General features: G+C 42.0%; 1 protein-coding gene across 3 annotated transcripts in view; it reads right to left on the reverse strand.

The window, feature by feature from the left end:
* AOAH (acyloxyacyl hydrolase) overlaps positions 1-18,050 on the reverse strand; it is a 167,431-nt gene that overhangs the window by 10,119 nt on the left and 139,262 nt on the right. For all 3 annotated transcript variants that reach the window (XM_047094876.1, XM_047094877.1, XM_047094875.1), the window contains exons 17-21: positions 14,454-14,626; positions 7,482-7,540; positions 7,334-7,393; positions 5,968-6,064; positions 571-647 (exon numbers count right to left, since the gene is read on the reverse strand). In XM_047094876.1, the coding sequence (XP_046950832.1) occupies positions 571-647; positions 5,968-6,064; positions 7,334-7,393; positions 7,482-7,540; positions 14,454-14,626 (466 nt within the window). The remainder of the gene's footprint in view (positions 1-570; positions 648-5,967; positions 6,065-7,333; positions 7,394-7,481; positions 7,541-14,453; positions 14,627-18,050) is intronic.

Genomic DNA, 18,050 nt, shown 5'->3' on the forward strand with positions numbered 1-18,050 from the left:
ATTATACCTTGGAATCCTAGATAAGAAACAGCTCTTACTGCAGGATATTGCTAAGGACACTGTTCTCCTCTCATTCAGTGTCCTTTCTGGAAAGATCCATAGAAGAAATTTCTCATAGGTCTCTCTTCCAGGAATCCTTGTGATTGTTTTTGAGTATGTGACTTATTTATTTATTTATTTATTTACGTATTTATGTATGTATGTATGTATGTATGTTTTTATCTATTTATTTATTTTAATGGGGGCCATGACTTATGCCTCTTTTTACATCAGTCCCTAGACCACACAGCTGATTTTGTAGGCTCTCACCAGCAGTTTCTCAGGACCACCCTGCACACATTTTATGAACTGTAGACATTAAGTGAGGAAGCCAGGTATCATTTCTATCTTATTGGCTTTTTACTCTGATTTTTACTTTATTTTACTGAATCTTCTGTTTTACACATGTGAATACATTACCTCAAATTCTTTCTGGAACAAAATGGGATAATGATAAACATAGATGCATAACTATATTTTAAATATAACCCAAGATATAGCCTTCAGCCACTGCTGTGTGATTGCACTTACCTCATTGGGGTGGAATCCATCGACTGGTTCAATGAGCTGCCAGGGCTCCCCGCCTCTCTTCTGCCACTCCTCTGTCACTGCAAGGCACACACACAACTAGAGGATTAACTGCATGCTTCTATGAGTGACCAAGTGACTGCCATCGATGTTAGAGAGCAAGGGCCAAGTGGAAAATGTCAGAGCTGCTCACCACCCCTGGGGCGATGCTTACTCAATTGTGGCTGCTCTGGGCTATTATCTCTGTCTGGAAGCTTTCTGAATGGAAATGATCTTCCCATTGTATGGTCTTCTTCTTTTTCCTAACTCAGGAAGAAAATGTGTGGGGGTATTAGGTGAAGATGGTTTGTGCAGTGAAGAGGGTGGTGAGAAAAGGTGAGCTCTGAAATATTCAACATCAATGTAAATTCACCTCATTTCTCAGTGGGTGAATATTGCAAGAAAAGGAGGGAAAATTAAACATTTTGTTAACATCTCTTTATGTAGGCTGCCATTTCCAGATACTGCCTGTGTATGTCAAGCAATCACCATTAAAAGTCATATAGTTTGCCAGAAATATAATTACATAAAATTATCTCAACATCACATTTAGAGTGAGTATGGCAACAGAGGAAATATTATGAGCCCCAAAGTGATGAAAAGCAATAAAACTGCCCTTCAACAGGAGTAAGAGACCAAGAATGTCAGTTGCTCCAAGGTAACAGCACCATTAACTCTACAGTGTAATACTACACAGCCAGGAAGAACTCCTCAAGGAAATCCCAAGTCCCTAGAGAGCCTCCAGAAATAAATATTTGAAATGTACTGCTCCCAGCATCACCAATACCTTCACTTCCTTGCTGTCCAGAGAGGGGAGCAAGACATAGATTTTTCCAGTTCTTCCCCCTCCACCTGACAAAGACTCAAGAGCAGGGATGTGCGCTCTCTTCGTTCCCCCATGCCCCTCATCTCACCCCAAGGGAAGGAATGAAAATTCTACTGGAAGCTTTGGGCAAGTGAAGCTTGTTCCAGAGCTAAATCAGTACATTGCTGCTTTTGTAATTAGTCCTAATATCACAGTGTGCCACCCCTGCTTGCTATCCAATCCCTGTACTCTGAGGGGCTGCAAATACTACTGCTCTTCTCAGAGCTCAGGGAAAAATTCCTGCTGGTGGTTTGAATCCCTAGACACAGGATCACCTATTTCTGTTGTCTTCTTTCCTGGCAAAATGGCTGCCCTTGAGCCATTCCTTCATATTTTGCATCTGGATTTTATTGGGAGTCAGTGACAACATATTCCTTCCTTCCAGGAAACATGTTCCTGCTGCTGCACAAGTCCCCATCCCTCACCACTACGAGGGAGTCCAACTTTAGAAGAACTGGCTTAGCATATAGAATAATCCAGTAAGTGTTAAAATAAATGCCACAGGTTACCAAGGCTACGATCAGACTATTAAGAGTGAAAACCATTGTTTTCTCACATGATTATTGTGTCTGCAAGGGTTACCAGTCATTGCACATCTGCAGACATCAGTTTTATAACACTTAAAGGGAGAATCGATAACTCACAGGCAAGAGGCTAAGGTTTTACCTGTGTTGTGCCCAGTGTTAGACAGAGTGACCCTTTTAAATTTGTTTATCTCAGGGAGAAATTTTGCTTTCTTAGAATAAATGCAACACCAGACAGTGGTCTTATTTCTTCTCTGATTTTAGAGGTGGAGGTCCAAGCAGGGGCAGGATGGGAAGGTGGTCTGTTTTCCTCCTACATGGGACCATAATTAAAAATAGGTAAACAAATTGCTATTTGTTCAGAAGACCCGAATGAAGCTTCTTAAATGATCATGAATGATCTCTCAGGATTTGGTGCATAACGTATTTTCTGTATCTGCAAAGTCAAAGTAACTCTGCTAATGACCAGCTTTTCAAAGATGCAATAGAAATCAATGAGGAAGAGTCACAAAACACTTGATAGCATCTTGATGAACAGTAACACTAGTAGATATTTAAAACAAGAAATCTGAGCTCTGGTCAGTACCGTGAAGTCATTGGTTGTTTTACAAACATACACATGGGAAGAACTAAGAACCCAGTTTACTCCAATTGAGTTGTCTTGGAAACTGAGGGCAGGTGGTATATTTAAGCTGTCAGTGTAAAAATGGCCTTGTCGGCCAAGCAGCATTTTCCTTCCTCTGTTTGGGAGGTGTGGTACAGACAAAGAAAAAGGACATCACCTGCTCAAGTTGGCATTTCCTGAAGGAAGGAAAAATTGCTTCCTCTGTTTAGCTTATAACCAGAGAGGATGAGTCAGCAAGAGACAAAAAAGAGTCTTTGGAGATGAGCAATAGCCTTTCACGGTGGGACTGAGGCTGTCAGAGTGGAGAACAGATAGGTCTCATGCCTGCCCTCAAAAGACAGGGACCCTCAGTTGCAATTTGCTCTGCCACAGGGTGTGGACATGTAAATTTTGTAGGAAAAAATGACGATATTTGTGATGCAACAGTCAGCTCAAATACAGCACTGAAAGGAGCGGGGAGATTTTCTTGTGACCATTAAGACTGCCGGTTTATTTTGGGATGAGCACTGGGTGTTGTATGGAAACCAATTTGACAATAAACTTCATATATTGAAAAAAATAACTGAGAACAAACTGAGGGTTGATGGGGGGTGGGAGGGAGGGGAGGGTGGGTGATGGGTATTGAGGAGGGCACCTTTTGGGATGAGCGCTGGGTGTTGTATGGAAACCAATTTGACAATAAACTTCATATATTGAAAAAAAAAAAAGACTGCCGGTTTAATATGTGGCTATGCAATTTTTGGGTCTGGTAACAGAAGACCGCAGTGCCAATGAGATACACTCTACCACAGCTTCCTCTAGGGAACTCAAAGTGATCCACAGGTCTGAGTGGTGATGGGAGGTGGGTTGGATGTTGGAAGAGAACCAACATTTAGTCTCCTTCTATAATAAGCCTTAGAAGAATGTACTAGGTGCTTGGCACACATTGATAGCAGTGGTGGCGGGAGACTAACAGAGTTCTCAGTACATAGCAGAGTTGTCTCTGTGTTCACATAGCAGCCCTCCTCCCCAGCTTAGTTCTTGCTACCTTACACAAAAGGAGACAAAGCAGACTGGTTATTTAATTTACTCAAGGTTGGTTACACAGTCATTCTGTGTCTGAGCTGGGCTAGGGGCACAGTTCTACCTGGGCTCTTTCTATCATAGCACATTCCAGCTACAGGATTTCTGGGACGGTGAACTGCCCAGGTGTGGCAGTTACCATGGGGATGCATCTGGGAGTGGATGATCTCTCTGTTGTATCAGATGTTCACTGGGGGGCAGATCCCAGGCCACCATTTCCTCTGCCTGCACCATCCCTCCACTGTGCCCACTAACTTCACACAGAGAAGCCAAAGAAGGCCCTCGACCAAAACTGGGTCTTCAGATTTATTTTTCATAAGTGCCTCTCAGGAAATTCCTGAAACTGTTGATGAGAGTTGCCAAGCAAGGACAAATGCCAAGGAGGTTTCTCAGTAATAACCTACTGCCATTTTGGTTTAGAATGCTCAGTTCAGTTTAACTGAACATTTTGCTTCTTTGATGCATTTATTGTTGCTGTGAGGACAAGAATGGGCTGATGAACCTCAACTTCAAGCCTGTTAAGTCACCAGTGGAAAGCTGGTAGTACTAAGTCAAGGGTAAAGCTCTTCTCTCTGTATCCTTCATGAAGATAAGGACTGTTTTGTTTTTCTGACAGCTGTATCCTTAGCACCCACACGGTACATAGTAGGACTTAGGAAAAATCAGATAACTAACTAAATCTTAATCTTGTAGTATTATAGAGCCCCATTTATTAAATTTTAACATGCATATGGTTCATCTGTGGATTATGTTAAAAGGCAAAATTCCAGAGAGGTAGGTCCTAATTAAAAGTGGGGCCTGGGAGCCCTGCATTTGTAACTAGAGCCCAGGTGGTGTAGATGCTGCTCATTCTGAACCCCACATTGAGTAGCAAGGGTGTGAGGGAACGGTGCTCTTTCCTGGGCACTGACTATGTGTGTACCAGGCACAGCACTTAGGAGAATTACACATTTGTTTCATATAATCATCACAAAGATCTGTTATGAAGATATGGTACCCCCAGTTCCAGGTCTGGAAAGGAGAGTTTAGACATGTTCAGGGAACTGCCTACATTCCCAAAGACAATAAACGACAGAGCTAGAGATTACTTTGGAAAATGAAAAGTCCCATGTGAATGTTAGACATTATTATATTTTTAATAACTTTATCTATATTCAAGGTTGATGATCATCAAAGATCACTTGGTGGTGCGTTTGTTTACACCAGGAATTCATTAATGAGTCCTTAGCTCTGCATTTTAATGAGAGGTTATTTATCAAAATGTCTCTCCCCATGAGAGAATTATGTATCACCCGGGCAGGAAATCTAGTTAAGGGAGATCAGTCCTGTTGAAAAGATGTTCAGACTTGAAGTGTTAGAGTGTGCAATGCAGTACTTGTCAGCTAATGTAAAATTTGATAATTCATGATGGCCATCTGCTTCATCCCAGATGCTGGGGCTGGGGTTGTTGGTGGTGGGGAGATGGAGATGATAAACTCTGGAAGAGACACCTTCCATCATTTGCATACGCTGTAAAGCTTTCCATTAGCATCATCTCAGCTGGCAGTCAATCAACAGGAGGTTTTTCTCTTGTATAACAAGTGCTTAGCAATGAAAACGAGGCTGAGAGGAATAAAGTCAATAAATAACCATTTTTCAGAGTCAAGATGTAAAGGATAAATCAGTAGCTCCGATAATCATGCCTATTTTTTGCATGGCCGTCCATCAGTGATCCCAGTGTCTGGACAGAATGCTAGGAAAGAAACAGTGATATTCTTTCCAGAAAGCTGGGATATGGATTGTCCACTTTACCACAAGCAAATCTGAGGTCCCTCCCTTAAAGACTCTCATAAGTTACATCATGTGTGGGGTCTGGGAGTCTGCACTGCTATTGAGTCTGTAGGTAATTTCATGTGCATCTGGGAGGCACCGCCTTATCCCTCTTTCCTGTCACACTCATCTTTAGGTAAGCAAGGCATTGGTAAACAGGCAAGAATGAGTTAGGTGATTCCACTGATCTGCTGGCTCCTGGCCCAAATTTGTTTCCCACTGGTCATTGGCTCTGTTGCTTCAGGAATTCTAAAACGATGCTGAAATGAATAGGTGATGATAAACTTCCACTCTCCCAGAGAGGGTCTCACACTTCACCTTTTTCTAATACTCAGAGCTATTAGTATGTCAGAACATACAGGAGCCTCCCCACCCGACCCACTGCCTGTTGCCTTACAAACACTTTGCCCAATCAGGCTCTAAACTGTAGCTGCTACTTCTGTCTTGTGCCAACACCTCCTTCCAGCAAAACTTACCTTCTTGGAAGTCAAAATCTGCATAGAAAAGATCGAAGTTCGTAAATTTCTGGCTGGTTGCAATATTTTTCAGTGTATTGGAGAGTTGTTTTGCTCTCTGAATACAAAGGAAACAGGGAGAATTCTGTAAAGCCTACACTTCAGTGAGACAATTCAGGCAGAACAAAGAAATTGATAATCATCACCCTCACTCCAAGCCCTCAGCAGTGGGTTGCTCTGCACATTACAGTCTAGTCATGTACAAGTGGCTAACGAAGACACAAAACTGTTAAGATTCATTAGGAATAAATCAGTGAAAATTAAAGTAATAAGATACCACTTCTTTCCCACGGGATTGGCAAAGAAAAGATGAATAATCGTGATAATACGGAATATTGCCACGGGAGAGGTGACTGAGAATGTCAATTCGTTTAAACTTTCCAGAGAGCAATTTGGAAATAGGGATCAAACCCTTAAACCTGGCATACACTTTGACCCAATAATTTTTCTAAGAATTTGTCTGAAGGAAATAGACAGGGTATAGAAAAAAATATATACACACACAGGTTCATCACAATGCTATTTTTCATATTGAAGAATTGGAAACAACCTATATGTCCAACACTAAGGTGAGAAATAAATCATGGTATATTCATATATTGTATACTTTAAAATGATTATAAAATTATGATGTGGAGAATAGCTTATGAATGTTAGAAGGCACAAAATAATATGTGTATTCTGATACTATGTAGGCAAAACCCCCAAAATATCTATGAAGGTAATATTGGAAAAACATACATACATATTGACTTTGGGTGGTGGGATTTGGGGTCATTTGTGTTGATATTCTTTGTGCTTTTTTACATTCTCCAAGTTTTTTTAATTGAAATATACTTCTTTTGCAAAAAAAATCAGTAAATCTCTTACAAAGAGATTATTCACCATCAGTGAAAGAAGTGTATGAACCATGGATTCCATCAGAGAAGAGAGGAAGGCTATCAAGTACCTGGTCCTCGTGTACCTTGGGAGAACACCAGTCATACATGGGCCTATCCTTGCTCACTTCTCTCTATTTCTACAAATACACCTAAGACCAGCTTCAAAAGGGGTGTATGTGTGTACATGCATGCACAAGAGAGGCAGGCACACACAGAGACAGTGACCGAGAGACACAGCAAGAGCCAAAGACCCAGAGCGAGGCAGAAAGAGAGAGACAGGGCACCACACATTCTCTTGACTTCTCAAGAACCCTAGAAGTTGACATTTTTATTCATCAGCTTGGAGGCCATTGCCCTGCCCAAATCCTATTCCCAGCAGAAATGCTGCAGTAAACACCAGGAAGGAATAATCAAAGATGGCATCAAAAGACCTACTACAGTCCTACCTCTGAAGTGAGATTCCGGAGTGTCTTGTTGGAGGACATCCAGCTGTGGCAGGGGCTGACCTGAGAGTAAGAAAACACCACTTTGATGACAGAGGAACAAGGCCTGTAACAGGGAATGTGGCCTTGGAACAGGTCAGTGTGGGCTCACCTGGAGACAGTTCAGGAAAGAGTAGAAATGTGCATAGGTCACATCCTTATTCAGCTGACCTGGAAGACAGAGAGGTCTGGTGTGTTGTACATATTCAAATCTAGCAGCCAATGAAACACACTTGTGGGTGACCATGTCTCTCCTGCAGAAGGGGAGCACTGCCAGGGACCTCCCCCGATTTTTCATTCAGCATTGCTCTTGAAGAACACCTGTGCATTCTTTCTTTCTGAGCGCCCTACAAATTCAGACTGAGCTGGGGAGTGGCCCTAGGGACTTTACTCCCATCTCGATCTTCTGGAGTGACTAGGGCAGGCCCTGAAAGGCCTGACCTTATTTGGAACCTAGGTAGAAGGATACAAAGGTACCATACAGACTGAAACGCCACTGACAAAGGACTTGTGGAGTGGTGGCTTTCTCCTCGCAATGATATGAGATGCTAAGTTCCCCTGGGGCACAGGGGGCATTCAAGATGGTAATTGATCAAACCCTTCTTTTCAACTTTATGTAACCCAATTATCTGCCCAATTATCCCATGCTAAGGACCTGCCAGGACATTCTGTGTGTCTTAAGTTCTGACCATGCACTGTCCTGCAGTTTATTAGACTGAAAGCCTACAAAAGAGCTTGGGTGGCCATTGGATGGGAAAGGACAGTACATCATATCCCTTCACAGCCCAGTGCATACCTTATTTGAGCCCTAATTAGTAGATATACCCTACATTTATTTTTTGGTGCAGGTTAAAGAGGTACATAAGAATAAAGATGGGGGTGCCTGGCTAAGTCAGTGAGAAGAGCATGCAGTTCTTGACCTCAGGGTTGTGAGTTTGAACCCCACATTGGGTGTAGACATTACTAAAAGAAATAAAATAAAACTTAAAAAAAAAAGAATGAAAGTGTTAAGTGCTATATGTGAGTTCATCCAGAGTCTTTTCAAACATCAATTACAGGCCCAGAATCTGTGGGGGTTATTTCTTCTCTCTCCCCACACACCACCCCTCTCTCCCCACCCCCACCTCCCAGCCTATCCACCCACAGAGGCAATTTGACTTTCATGCTGGGGCTGAGACACGAAACCCAGGCCCTCCCAGATCTCAGGGCTGAATAACTGATGTCTCATCCATTAACACTTCTCTCCCGCTTGAAAAAATAAAGGAAAATAATAGGACCTATCTCGGAGTGAAGAGAAAGATTGAAGGTGACGGAACACAGTCTTATTTTTCACTTATACCTCAGATCGGTTAGACTGAAAGATAGATTCAATTTTCTTGTCATAGAGGAAAAATATATTCTCTCTGTGTGGGTGAGTGAATCCAAGACTGGAAAACCACAGGCTTATTACCACCATTAAAGTCACAATGACACGCCAGGCCTCCTCTCTTCTCCAAAGGTGTCTGCATCTTCATATTTTAGATAAATCCCAAGCCACTGGCTTCTGTCTTTGCTTTCATTTTCTGCTCAACATGGAGCCCTGAGCTCCTGTCTTTCTCCAAGATCCTGCTTTCTACCACTGAGGCTTCTTTTCCTCTATTGTGTGTGTGTGTGTGTGTGTGTGTGTGTGTGTTGTAATTTGTCTTTGTGGGGGCACCTGGGTGGCTCAGTTGGTTAAGCTTCCGGCTCTTGATTCTGGCTCAGGTCATGATCTCAGGGTTTATGAGGTTGAGCCCTCTGTCACTGCAGAGCCTGCTGGAGATTCTCTCCCTCCCCTCCCCCACACTCTCACACACTCTCATTCTCACAATAAATAAACTTAAAAGAAAAAAAGTGTCATTTGCCTTTCTGTATGTGTTCCCATCTGTCTTAGCCTAGACAGCTGCAGCGACTGACACCCCCAATCTCCACTCCCCATTCTCTATCCTCTGTGTCCCAGTGACTTGGCTCTTGACCCCTGCTGGTACTACCTCTGAGTAGTAGTACTACCTCTGCAGCCTTCCCTCTGCCATCTTGTTTTTTGTTGTTGTTGTTGTTGGGCTGGGGCTTTGTAATAAACCTTAGGTAGCTTAGCTGGGGCCCTGTCAACCTGCTTGGCCCTGATGAGTCCCCTCTCCCTGAGAAGTGGCCTCTCTCTCTTGCCCTTGTCCAATGGCTGAAGCCTTTTTAACCTGGGGGTGATGGCACCTAAGGCCTGACTATAAGTAAAGCTCTTGCACCTTCCCCTTTCCCACCTGGATTACTCTGCTATCCAGAGGGTCCAGAGATTGTCCTTCTCCTGGATATTGGGAACTCATCTGCTGACTCTCCTCGAGGGGTTAAGTCTTGACATAGCCTTGTTCCATCCTGGCTTACTCTTCCCTCCTTGCTGTCCTACTGCTGAGGTCCCAGCACACCTGAGCATGAGACCACAAGGTGTGTCTTTCTAGGCCTTCTCCCAATCCCTGTCCTTCCCCCCCCCCCCATTTTCTTGCTTTTCTGGCACTAATTTTAATTAGACAAGTCAATATAGGAAAAATCCTTAGGTGAGTAGGTGGGTCTGTTGAATAGGATAAAGGCATTCTAGCTGTACTTGGGAGGTAACTGGGAAAGATGTAATGAGTTGGTTTCCCTTCTCTCTGGGATTTCTGCTGTGGAAGGTAGGGTGACTCTGGGCTGGCCATGTGGAAGGTCAGTTGGGAGTGCTTGTGATAGGCTTATGGTTTAAAGAAAGGGAAGCGGGGAAGTAGTTCTTTTCTCCACTTATTGGTGCTGTCAGTTCACTCTTTTTAGGTATTAGTTTTTATCTCTGTAATTTTAATGGTATTTTTGTAGATTGAGGAGCCTGGTATAAAGAGTGATCCTACCTACGTGTCATACCTATAAAGAGGCAGTGTCTGCAACATCCTGTTTAGAAAGTGAATCTGGTGAAGAAAGCTGGTCAAGAATGCCAGGACAGGGGCAAGAGGACTAGAATTATCAGGGCTGAGGAACTACCAGTGTGTGTGTGTGTGTGTGTGTGTGTGTGTAAGGGGTGGGGAGCCTGTGGACTGGCATCCAAAGATTAAAGGGCATGTTTTACCCCTACTGCCTAGAGTAGCAGCTTGTGTCTCAGTCATTTGTCAGTTCTTTAGGGCAGAGTCTTTGGCATTTACTCAATGCTGGGACCATAATTGAAATTTTAGGCACCATACCAACAAAGATCAGCTACACCTCCATGAAGTACCATCTGAATATATAAAACCTTAGTAAAACCACATGAAATCAGACAGGGAGTAAGCCAGTAATAAAACAAGAGGCATACTACAAGGTATTTTAGAATATATTAGGTTTCAAGTTTAAGAATAATTGGGACAAAATTAAGCTGTTGTTGATGTTTTGTGGCAGAGGTCTTTCAAGGAAGGCCTACTTGCAGGCTTATTTGTAGCCAGAAATCCTGAACTTTTTGATTATATAGTCTAATCCTTCAGGTAGCTCCCAGCCTATGACTTGTACCAGTGTCATTGACACAAGGTGATTTCACTGTCAGGATCTATATTGTATTTTCCCCAATGGAGTTTTCTTTTCTCTCTCTTTTGAGGACAAGGGCTCCATTTTAGTATCGTCTTTACCTCCAAAGCGCATAATAGGTATCTCCGACATATTTATGGAAAGATTGCCTTTCTCATAGACTGTGCCCGAGAGGACTTATCCCTGGTCAAACTTGAAAAGATCTATGTAAGTAGAATCCTAATGTGTGAGATTTACTTTCTGGTGATTCTTCAAAAAGCCTATGCATCTTGCTAGGAATTTTAATTGCTGGGAAGGATTGTGGGGCTGTCACAGACGTTGGCATTGAGGCATTGACTGGGTAGTGACTCAAATAGGGCTAAAAGATGCTAAGAGGGATTTATTACCCCCTTCTCCTTGGCAGGAGTGAGCTAGGAATCTATTCTTGCCCTAGGCCTCCATTACCTGCCGATCTGATGTTGTAGCATTGAAACTTTTCCTAGGTGAATGGTCAGGCTGAGTTCCTACCTGTCCTACTGAGGCAGCAGAGAATGTATCACTGACCCAGGGGTTCTCCTTGACCCCTTCTGCTTCCTGACAGCAGGCAGCCAGATGTAGGGTTTGAAATCATGAACTGTGAGATCACGACCTGAGCCGAAGTCAGAGACTTATCCGACTGAGCCACCTGTGCACCCCCTGACCTCTTTCTTGATCCTTAATGGGTGGCTACAGTCAAGTCTAGAGAGTATCCTCATCGTGTTTCTAGGCTCAAAGACAGAAGTAAATGGAACACCCTGTTTATTTGCCTACACAATCCTTAGCACTGTGCCCTGGGAATCAGACTTGGCATTTGACTATTGACTAAGATGAGACCGACTAAGATGAAACCTAGGCAGAGCAGCCAAACCCTGAGGCTGGCCCAGAATTAACCTGTTTTATTGCTGGCACATGTCTGGTGGGAGTAAAGGTCCAAAGATTAGATTTGAAGCCAGAGCAGAACTGGGACATAGGGTGATAGTCCTCCCCTCAAGCCTCTCATCTTATGTGAGTTACGTGCCAGCTCAAGGAGAAATGGGGAAGCTGGGTAAATCCCACCTACTTTCCTGGGCTGTCTAGGAAGGACACTGATGCTTCGTTGAGGAATTTATAATTTATTTCCCATGGCAACCAGGCAGCAGGGATAATTTAAGATATGAATAATAACTTAAAAACATTAAACAAATTTTAGAGGGTTTCAACTTTCTTCCTAATTGGATTTTTTTCCCCAAAACCAGGGTTGTTTATATATAACAAATTTGTTCTACCTTTTCCTTCTTCCTCTTTTGTACTGTGAAATGCTAGTGCCTGATTAGTGGCTGGAGAAAGGCCATTTGAGAACAGGGCAAAACCTAAATAAAACAGGGTTTCTCAACCTTGGCACTATTGACATTTTTAGTTGTGGGTGGTTTTCCTGTGCATTGTAGCATGTTTGGGAACATCCCTGGATTCTACTCTTTAGATGTTAGTAGCACACCCTCTCCAGTTGTGATAATGAGTAGGATGGGTAGGTTGTCCCTGGATGAGAACCACTGGCCTAGGGAATCCACCAAAGTGATTGATGAGTCCCCCAAGTCACCTTCTTTCCTTCCCTTGTTCCCTTCCAAATTGCATGGTGTCATTATTGCATACTGTGGTTGAGTGAAGTGAATTATGCATCATATATGAGAGAATTTACGGAGTTGTCTAACCGGAGTTCATGGAAAGAAAATGGAATTTGAAGTCAGAAAACCCAAAGTCAAGTCACCGTTGATGTGATAGAGTAAATTGGAAGCACATCTCCCCTGCCTTCAACTCCTCTTCCCCAGGCATTTCTTAGTATGGGAGAAATCTAGGAATCTGAAAACATCTGTTAGGGGAACTGAAATTTTCACCCCAATGACTCAAAGAGACATTCTCAGCCCAAATAGTTGTCCTTTGCATGTTCAAGGCAGCCCAGAATGGAGTTAAGCTCTCTGTGTAAACATGTTACTATCTCTAAGGGTCAGCGTGAAAGCTGTGGGAACAGAAGGAATATGTTTTCCTCGTTGGAGGCTGGACAGTGTTTTTCTTGGATGAAAATGACATTTGGGGCACACTTGATAATTGAAGAGCAAAATGACTTCAGTCTTATTGGTGGGAATTCTAGAAAATGGGTATTTATTGTCCCCCTGGTGATGGGACCAGACTCCCTTGACAAGTGGTTAGAGGGAAACTGCTCATTTTGTGTGTGAGGAGGGGTGGAACTTTCTGAGGGAGGTGGTGGTAAGGGGTTGGCTTAAGCAAGGACTACAGGAGGAGGAGGAGGAGGAGGAGAAGATACTGGAAAGATACAGAGAAGTTATTAATACAAGGGAAAGCTCTCCACCTCCACCCTCTAAGGTGGGCACTGAGGAAGGAATTTCAGGTTTTTCCCTTTAAATTGCTCATCTGACTCACTAGAAACTGCTTGGACCTCCAGAACACTTTAGTAGGAGTTGGTCTAAAGAGGAGGCTATGGCAATATCAGGGAAGGGGCAGACCTTTTAACGAGAGATTGGCACAGGCGTTGTTGACGTGGGGCTGAGGGGAGGGTACATAGGCCCCTTGTTGTAGGTGCCTGTCAGAGAGGACTGAGGCCAGCACTTCCCATCCCCCTTCCCTGCTTAATTTTCTCTAATAACACTTATCATCCTCTGACACGCTCCCACGGGAATATAAGCCTATTGGTTTTGATTACTATGTTCACTGTTAGTTATGCAGTGCCCAGAACAGTGCCTGGCACATAGTAAATATTTCTTGAAAGGACTTTCTCCCCCCAAACACCGAGAGAGCCCTGCTACACCCACGTTACATATACAATAAGCTATACAACATTTGGCAAGGTGCCTGCCTCTCTGAGCCTTAGGTTTTTCATCTATAAAATGGAATTAATGAAAACATCTTACAGGATTGTTTTAAGGATCAGCATGTCAGCCCTTCCTGATGTGAATTACTACTACTTTTACACTGTTTATAAAGCGTATGGATGCTAGAGATGCTATTGGAAGTTTCTGGAGATCTTTAAAGCGTTTTAGAGCCAAGGATTCCGAGTGAGTGTGGGAGCAGGAAGCAAGGCCGCTGGAAGATGTGGTGTGTAGAATTTTAACTGTCCACCAGAGTCCACAGAATTTGTTAGAATTCTGGCCACCAGGGGGCACTCACCATTGAGATTTGGAGAAATCCTTCTCTTCCACAAGAGCTTTATCTGCTTATTCTAGATTTCACTTTTTGTTAAAGGAGTTTCTTGATTTAAACTCTTACCTTTCAGAATTTGTCCTAATTCTACATTAAAGATTTCTGCCGTTTCTGACTTTGGATCCGGTTCTGCTCACCTTTAGATACTGACCTTTATATCCACACCTCAGGGCTCTTGCCCTTACCTGTTCTGACCTGTGCACTGTGGTGGCATTGTAGGTGTATTCCTATATGGTTTGGACCAGATATATTTGAACTATGTATAGCTAACATTGTTAGTTAGTAAACTATATATAACTAACATTGTTAGTTAGTACAATTAGTAAAAGTATCTTCAAACTAATACCGAGAGGATAATATCTGTTGTGCAAATGATCCCAGAGAAACGTTCCATTTGGTAAGCCGTATAAAATAACATGGCTGCCATTTGGCAGGTGGGAATTTAGATACTTCAGAGTCTTCATGACACTGGAGTATAATTTCTTAGGAGTAGTCATTTCTGGGACTGGGTCAGCTTTCCTGTTGGTGAAAGAAACAGAAAATATCTTAGTAGATAAGGATAAATGTGTACACATACATGATCCCCCCTGGCCTCCTCCCCATGCCCTATACATACAATGTAGTAGCTATTGGTGCTATTTGCAAAATACTTTGGGCTTCCTGACTCTCTTGTGGTTGGGTGGGCCATGTGACTGGTTTAGCCTATCAGACTGTGAGCAGAAGTGTCATACATCACAGTTGGTGATATGAGAGCCTCTAAAATGCTCTTTGCCATGAGTCTGCACTATGTTCCATATAGCAGCTGCTTCACTAATCTGAGTCTTAGAATAGAGCCCCATGGTGATCCCTGGTGGACAGTGGAGTATGAGTAAATGTTTTTTGCTTTACGCGACTAGGATTTGAGGCTGTTTGTTCCTGCAGCATGAGCTTATCTATCCTGACTGATATACACAGTTAATGGAATCATAGGAGTCTGGTATTATTATTTGACCCTTTGAATTCTGTAACTTCGTCTTTAAACTCTTCACATATATCACAGTTAGGAAAATACAACCTCTCTGAGAAACAAAATGACATTATGTATCCACACAACATCCTTCCTTTCTACATTGAATGTGAACATACACACATTTAGGAATATATCAAGTTTGAATTAAGGTACTAATTTGCATTATCCTGGGAGTAGATTATAGAATTCTCTAAGATTTTCATCTACTCTTTAGGGTTAAAACTGCCTTTTGTTAACCTAAATGGAATAATAAGTTGTTTTCTATTTTGAGCCCTTAAAATTCCAAAGTTACATAATGATCTTATAGTGGTTTGAGTGGTGTCCCTCAGAATGTGATCTTATTTGGAAATAAGGTTTTTGCAGATATTAAGATGATGTCAAACTGGGTTAGAATGGGCCCTCAATCCAAAGACAAGTGTCTTTATAAGAAGAGAAGGTGTTACACAGACACACAGGGAAGAAGGCCATGTGAAGCTGGAAGCAGAGACTGGAATTATGTTGCCACAAAACACAAGGAAGGATTTTCCCTTAGACCCTTCAGAAAGAGCATGACCCTCCTGAGACCTTGATTTTGGACTTCTAGTCCCTAGAACTGTGAGAGTTGTTTGAAGTCACCCAGTTTGTGGTATTTTGTTATGGCATCCCTTGGGAACTTAACACAGATTCCAAACCAGGCAAAGGAAGTCTATTACTCACAGGCTGGACTCAAGGCATGAGTGACATGGAAGGAAGGGACTGAAAGAAGCCCCGGGTAGATCCACTTTAAAAACTTTTTTTTCTTTTTTAAGGTTTTAAGTAATCTCTCCACCCAAAGTGGGGCTTGTACTTACAACCTCCTGAGATCAAGAATCACAAATCCTACCTACAGGGCCAGCCTGGCACCTTTCCACTGTTATCAGTTTTAAGGGAGCTTCTAAATGACATTGGAAATGTACCAACATTTGAAGTTGGCTTAACTTTTGACCTTGAAATTTATAGTAACATTTCCACAAATGTGCAAAGATGTACATATAAGTATTGCAACATTGTGTGAAATAGTGTAAAGTTAGAAAATGCTAAAAAGCCTGGCTACACAAATTATAGTACACTCATGAAGTAGAATGGGATACAGCCAGTAAAAATAATGAAGTAACTAGATACAGGTGATGGTTATACAACACTTTGAATTACTAAATGCCACGGAATTGTTCACTTTAATTTAATTTTTTTAAATTTGCATCCAAATTAGCATATAGTGCAACAATGATTTCAGGAGTAGATTACTTAATGCCCCTTACCAATTTAGCCCATCCCCCCTCCCACAACCCCCAGAATTGTTCACTTTAAAAAGGTTAATTTTATATTATGTAAATTTCACGTCAATAAAATAAAATTTTTTTTAAATAATGAAGTAATCTGTAGGTGTTAGCATGGAAAAGTATTGTTGATTGAAAAGAACAAATTATAGAGTAGTAAGCATAATATTATTTCATTTCAATGAGCATTAATCAGTCTGTAAATTAGAATTTGCATAGACAAAATCTGGATGCAAATACGTTAAACTGTTTCCATTGGTTAGCTTGGAGCAAGGTGGTGGGGGTGGTTGGTAGGCAGTGGTGTTGGGGAAACTCACTTCCTGTGCCCTGTATTATTTGAACTTTTCATAACAGATGTTATTTTGTAATCAGAAAAATAACAACAATAAAACAGATTCTCATATTATTTTTATTCTTTCTAAAGTAAGGGGGGGAAACTGGACTCTACCTAAATTTTAATGGGAGGAGCAGAAAGCATTGTAATTTTACGTCATTCCCTCCCCCACCCCCCCCCCCCCGCCCACCTAGTTCACTTAGTCAAATAAAATCACTTTCTAAATTGCTGCTATCCAGAAGGGACAGGTTGATCCTGGATGCGAGGTTCACTTTGGCTAATTTGTGACAAGCAATATATACCCATACAGAGGAAAAGGCAGAGAAAGTCTGATTTAGAAGTTGTGGGTAGGGTGTTAGTTGTGGATTATATACATGCTTCTACACTACATAACAGGTGTCTTAGACCCCCCCCCTCGCCAAATAAAAGAAAAAGAAAAGAAAAGAAAGAAGAAAGAAGGAAAGAAAACGTTGTCCTATTTTACCCTGGCATATAGAACAGACTGCTAAATTCATGTTTTTTTACCTTGGGAAAAAATATACTACTTTATGAGTAAAAATCTTCCTAATTTGCATATAAAGCTCTCATAAGGATTTGACAATAGGTTGCCTACCTACCAAGTGCAGAAGGCTGGGTAGGGGTTTTGGCTTGACTTGCATATGTGTAGAAGTGCTAGAAGGATCTCAGTTTGTGAAGGGGATTTAGGCTGCCTTGTGGGTTTGCTCAATGCAGGAGGACCCACCCAGAGTAACTGGTTTTATTTCACTGTGTGTGTTGAATGTGACAGTGAGGATGAAAGGGAAGCAAGCTGGGTGTCTATACCCTATGTTCAATCACCAGTAAGGGTACCACATACTGCTTATTAACTTTTGCCTTGGTACCTCAGTTTTGTTTTTTTGTTTTTTTGTTTTTCCTGCTGATACACTAGCACTTTGGCACGAAGCAATTATGCTGAGCTATGGCTCTCCACTCACATAAAGCCAAGATGAGTTAAGATGGAGAAAAGTCTCCCAAACTCCCTATTTAATGATTATTTTTTGGCTAGAGACACAGCCCTGATGATAGCAAAGAATCTGAGCTAATTTGTGCTCTTGCACCAGCACCCCATAACTGAACCAAGCATTACCCAAATGACTAATTACTCAGTGAAATCAAAATGGAAGCCTTGGTGTTGCTGATGGAACATTCTCCAGTCATCTTTGCTCCATCATGTACAGCACATTGATATGTGCATTGTCAATCAAACCCTTCAATGTGCATAGCAAAATTACCTGATTTTTAAAAAATTTTTCTTAATGTTTATTT

This window comes from Lynx rufus, unplaced genomic scaffold (genome assembly GCF_022079265.1).
Source record: "Lynx rufus isolate CCGP_SWC_20201006 ecotype Redwood Valley unplaced genomic scaffold, mLynRuf1.p SCAF_4, whole genome shotgun sequence".
NCBI classification, from domain to species: Eukaryota; Metazoa; Chordata; class Mammalia; order Carnivora; family Felidae; genus Lynx; species Lynx rufus.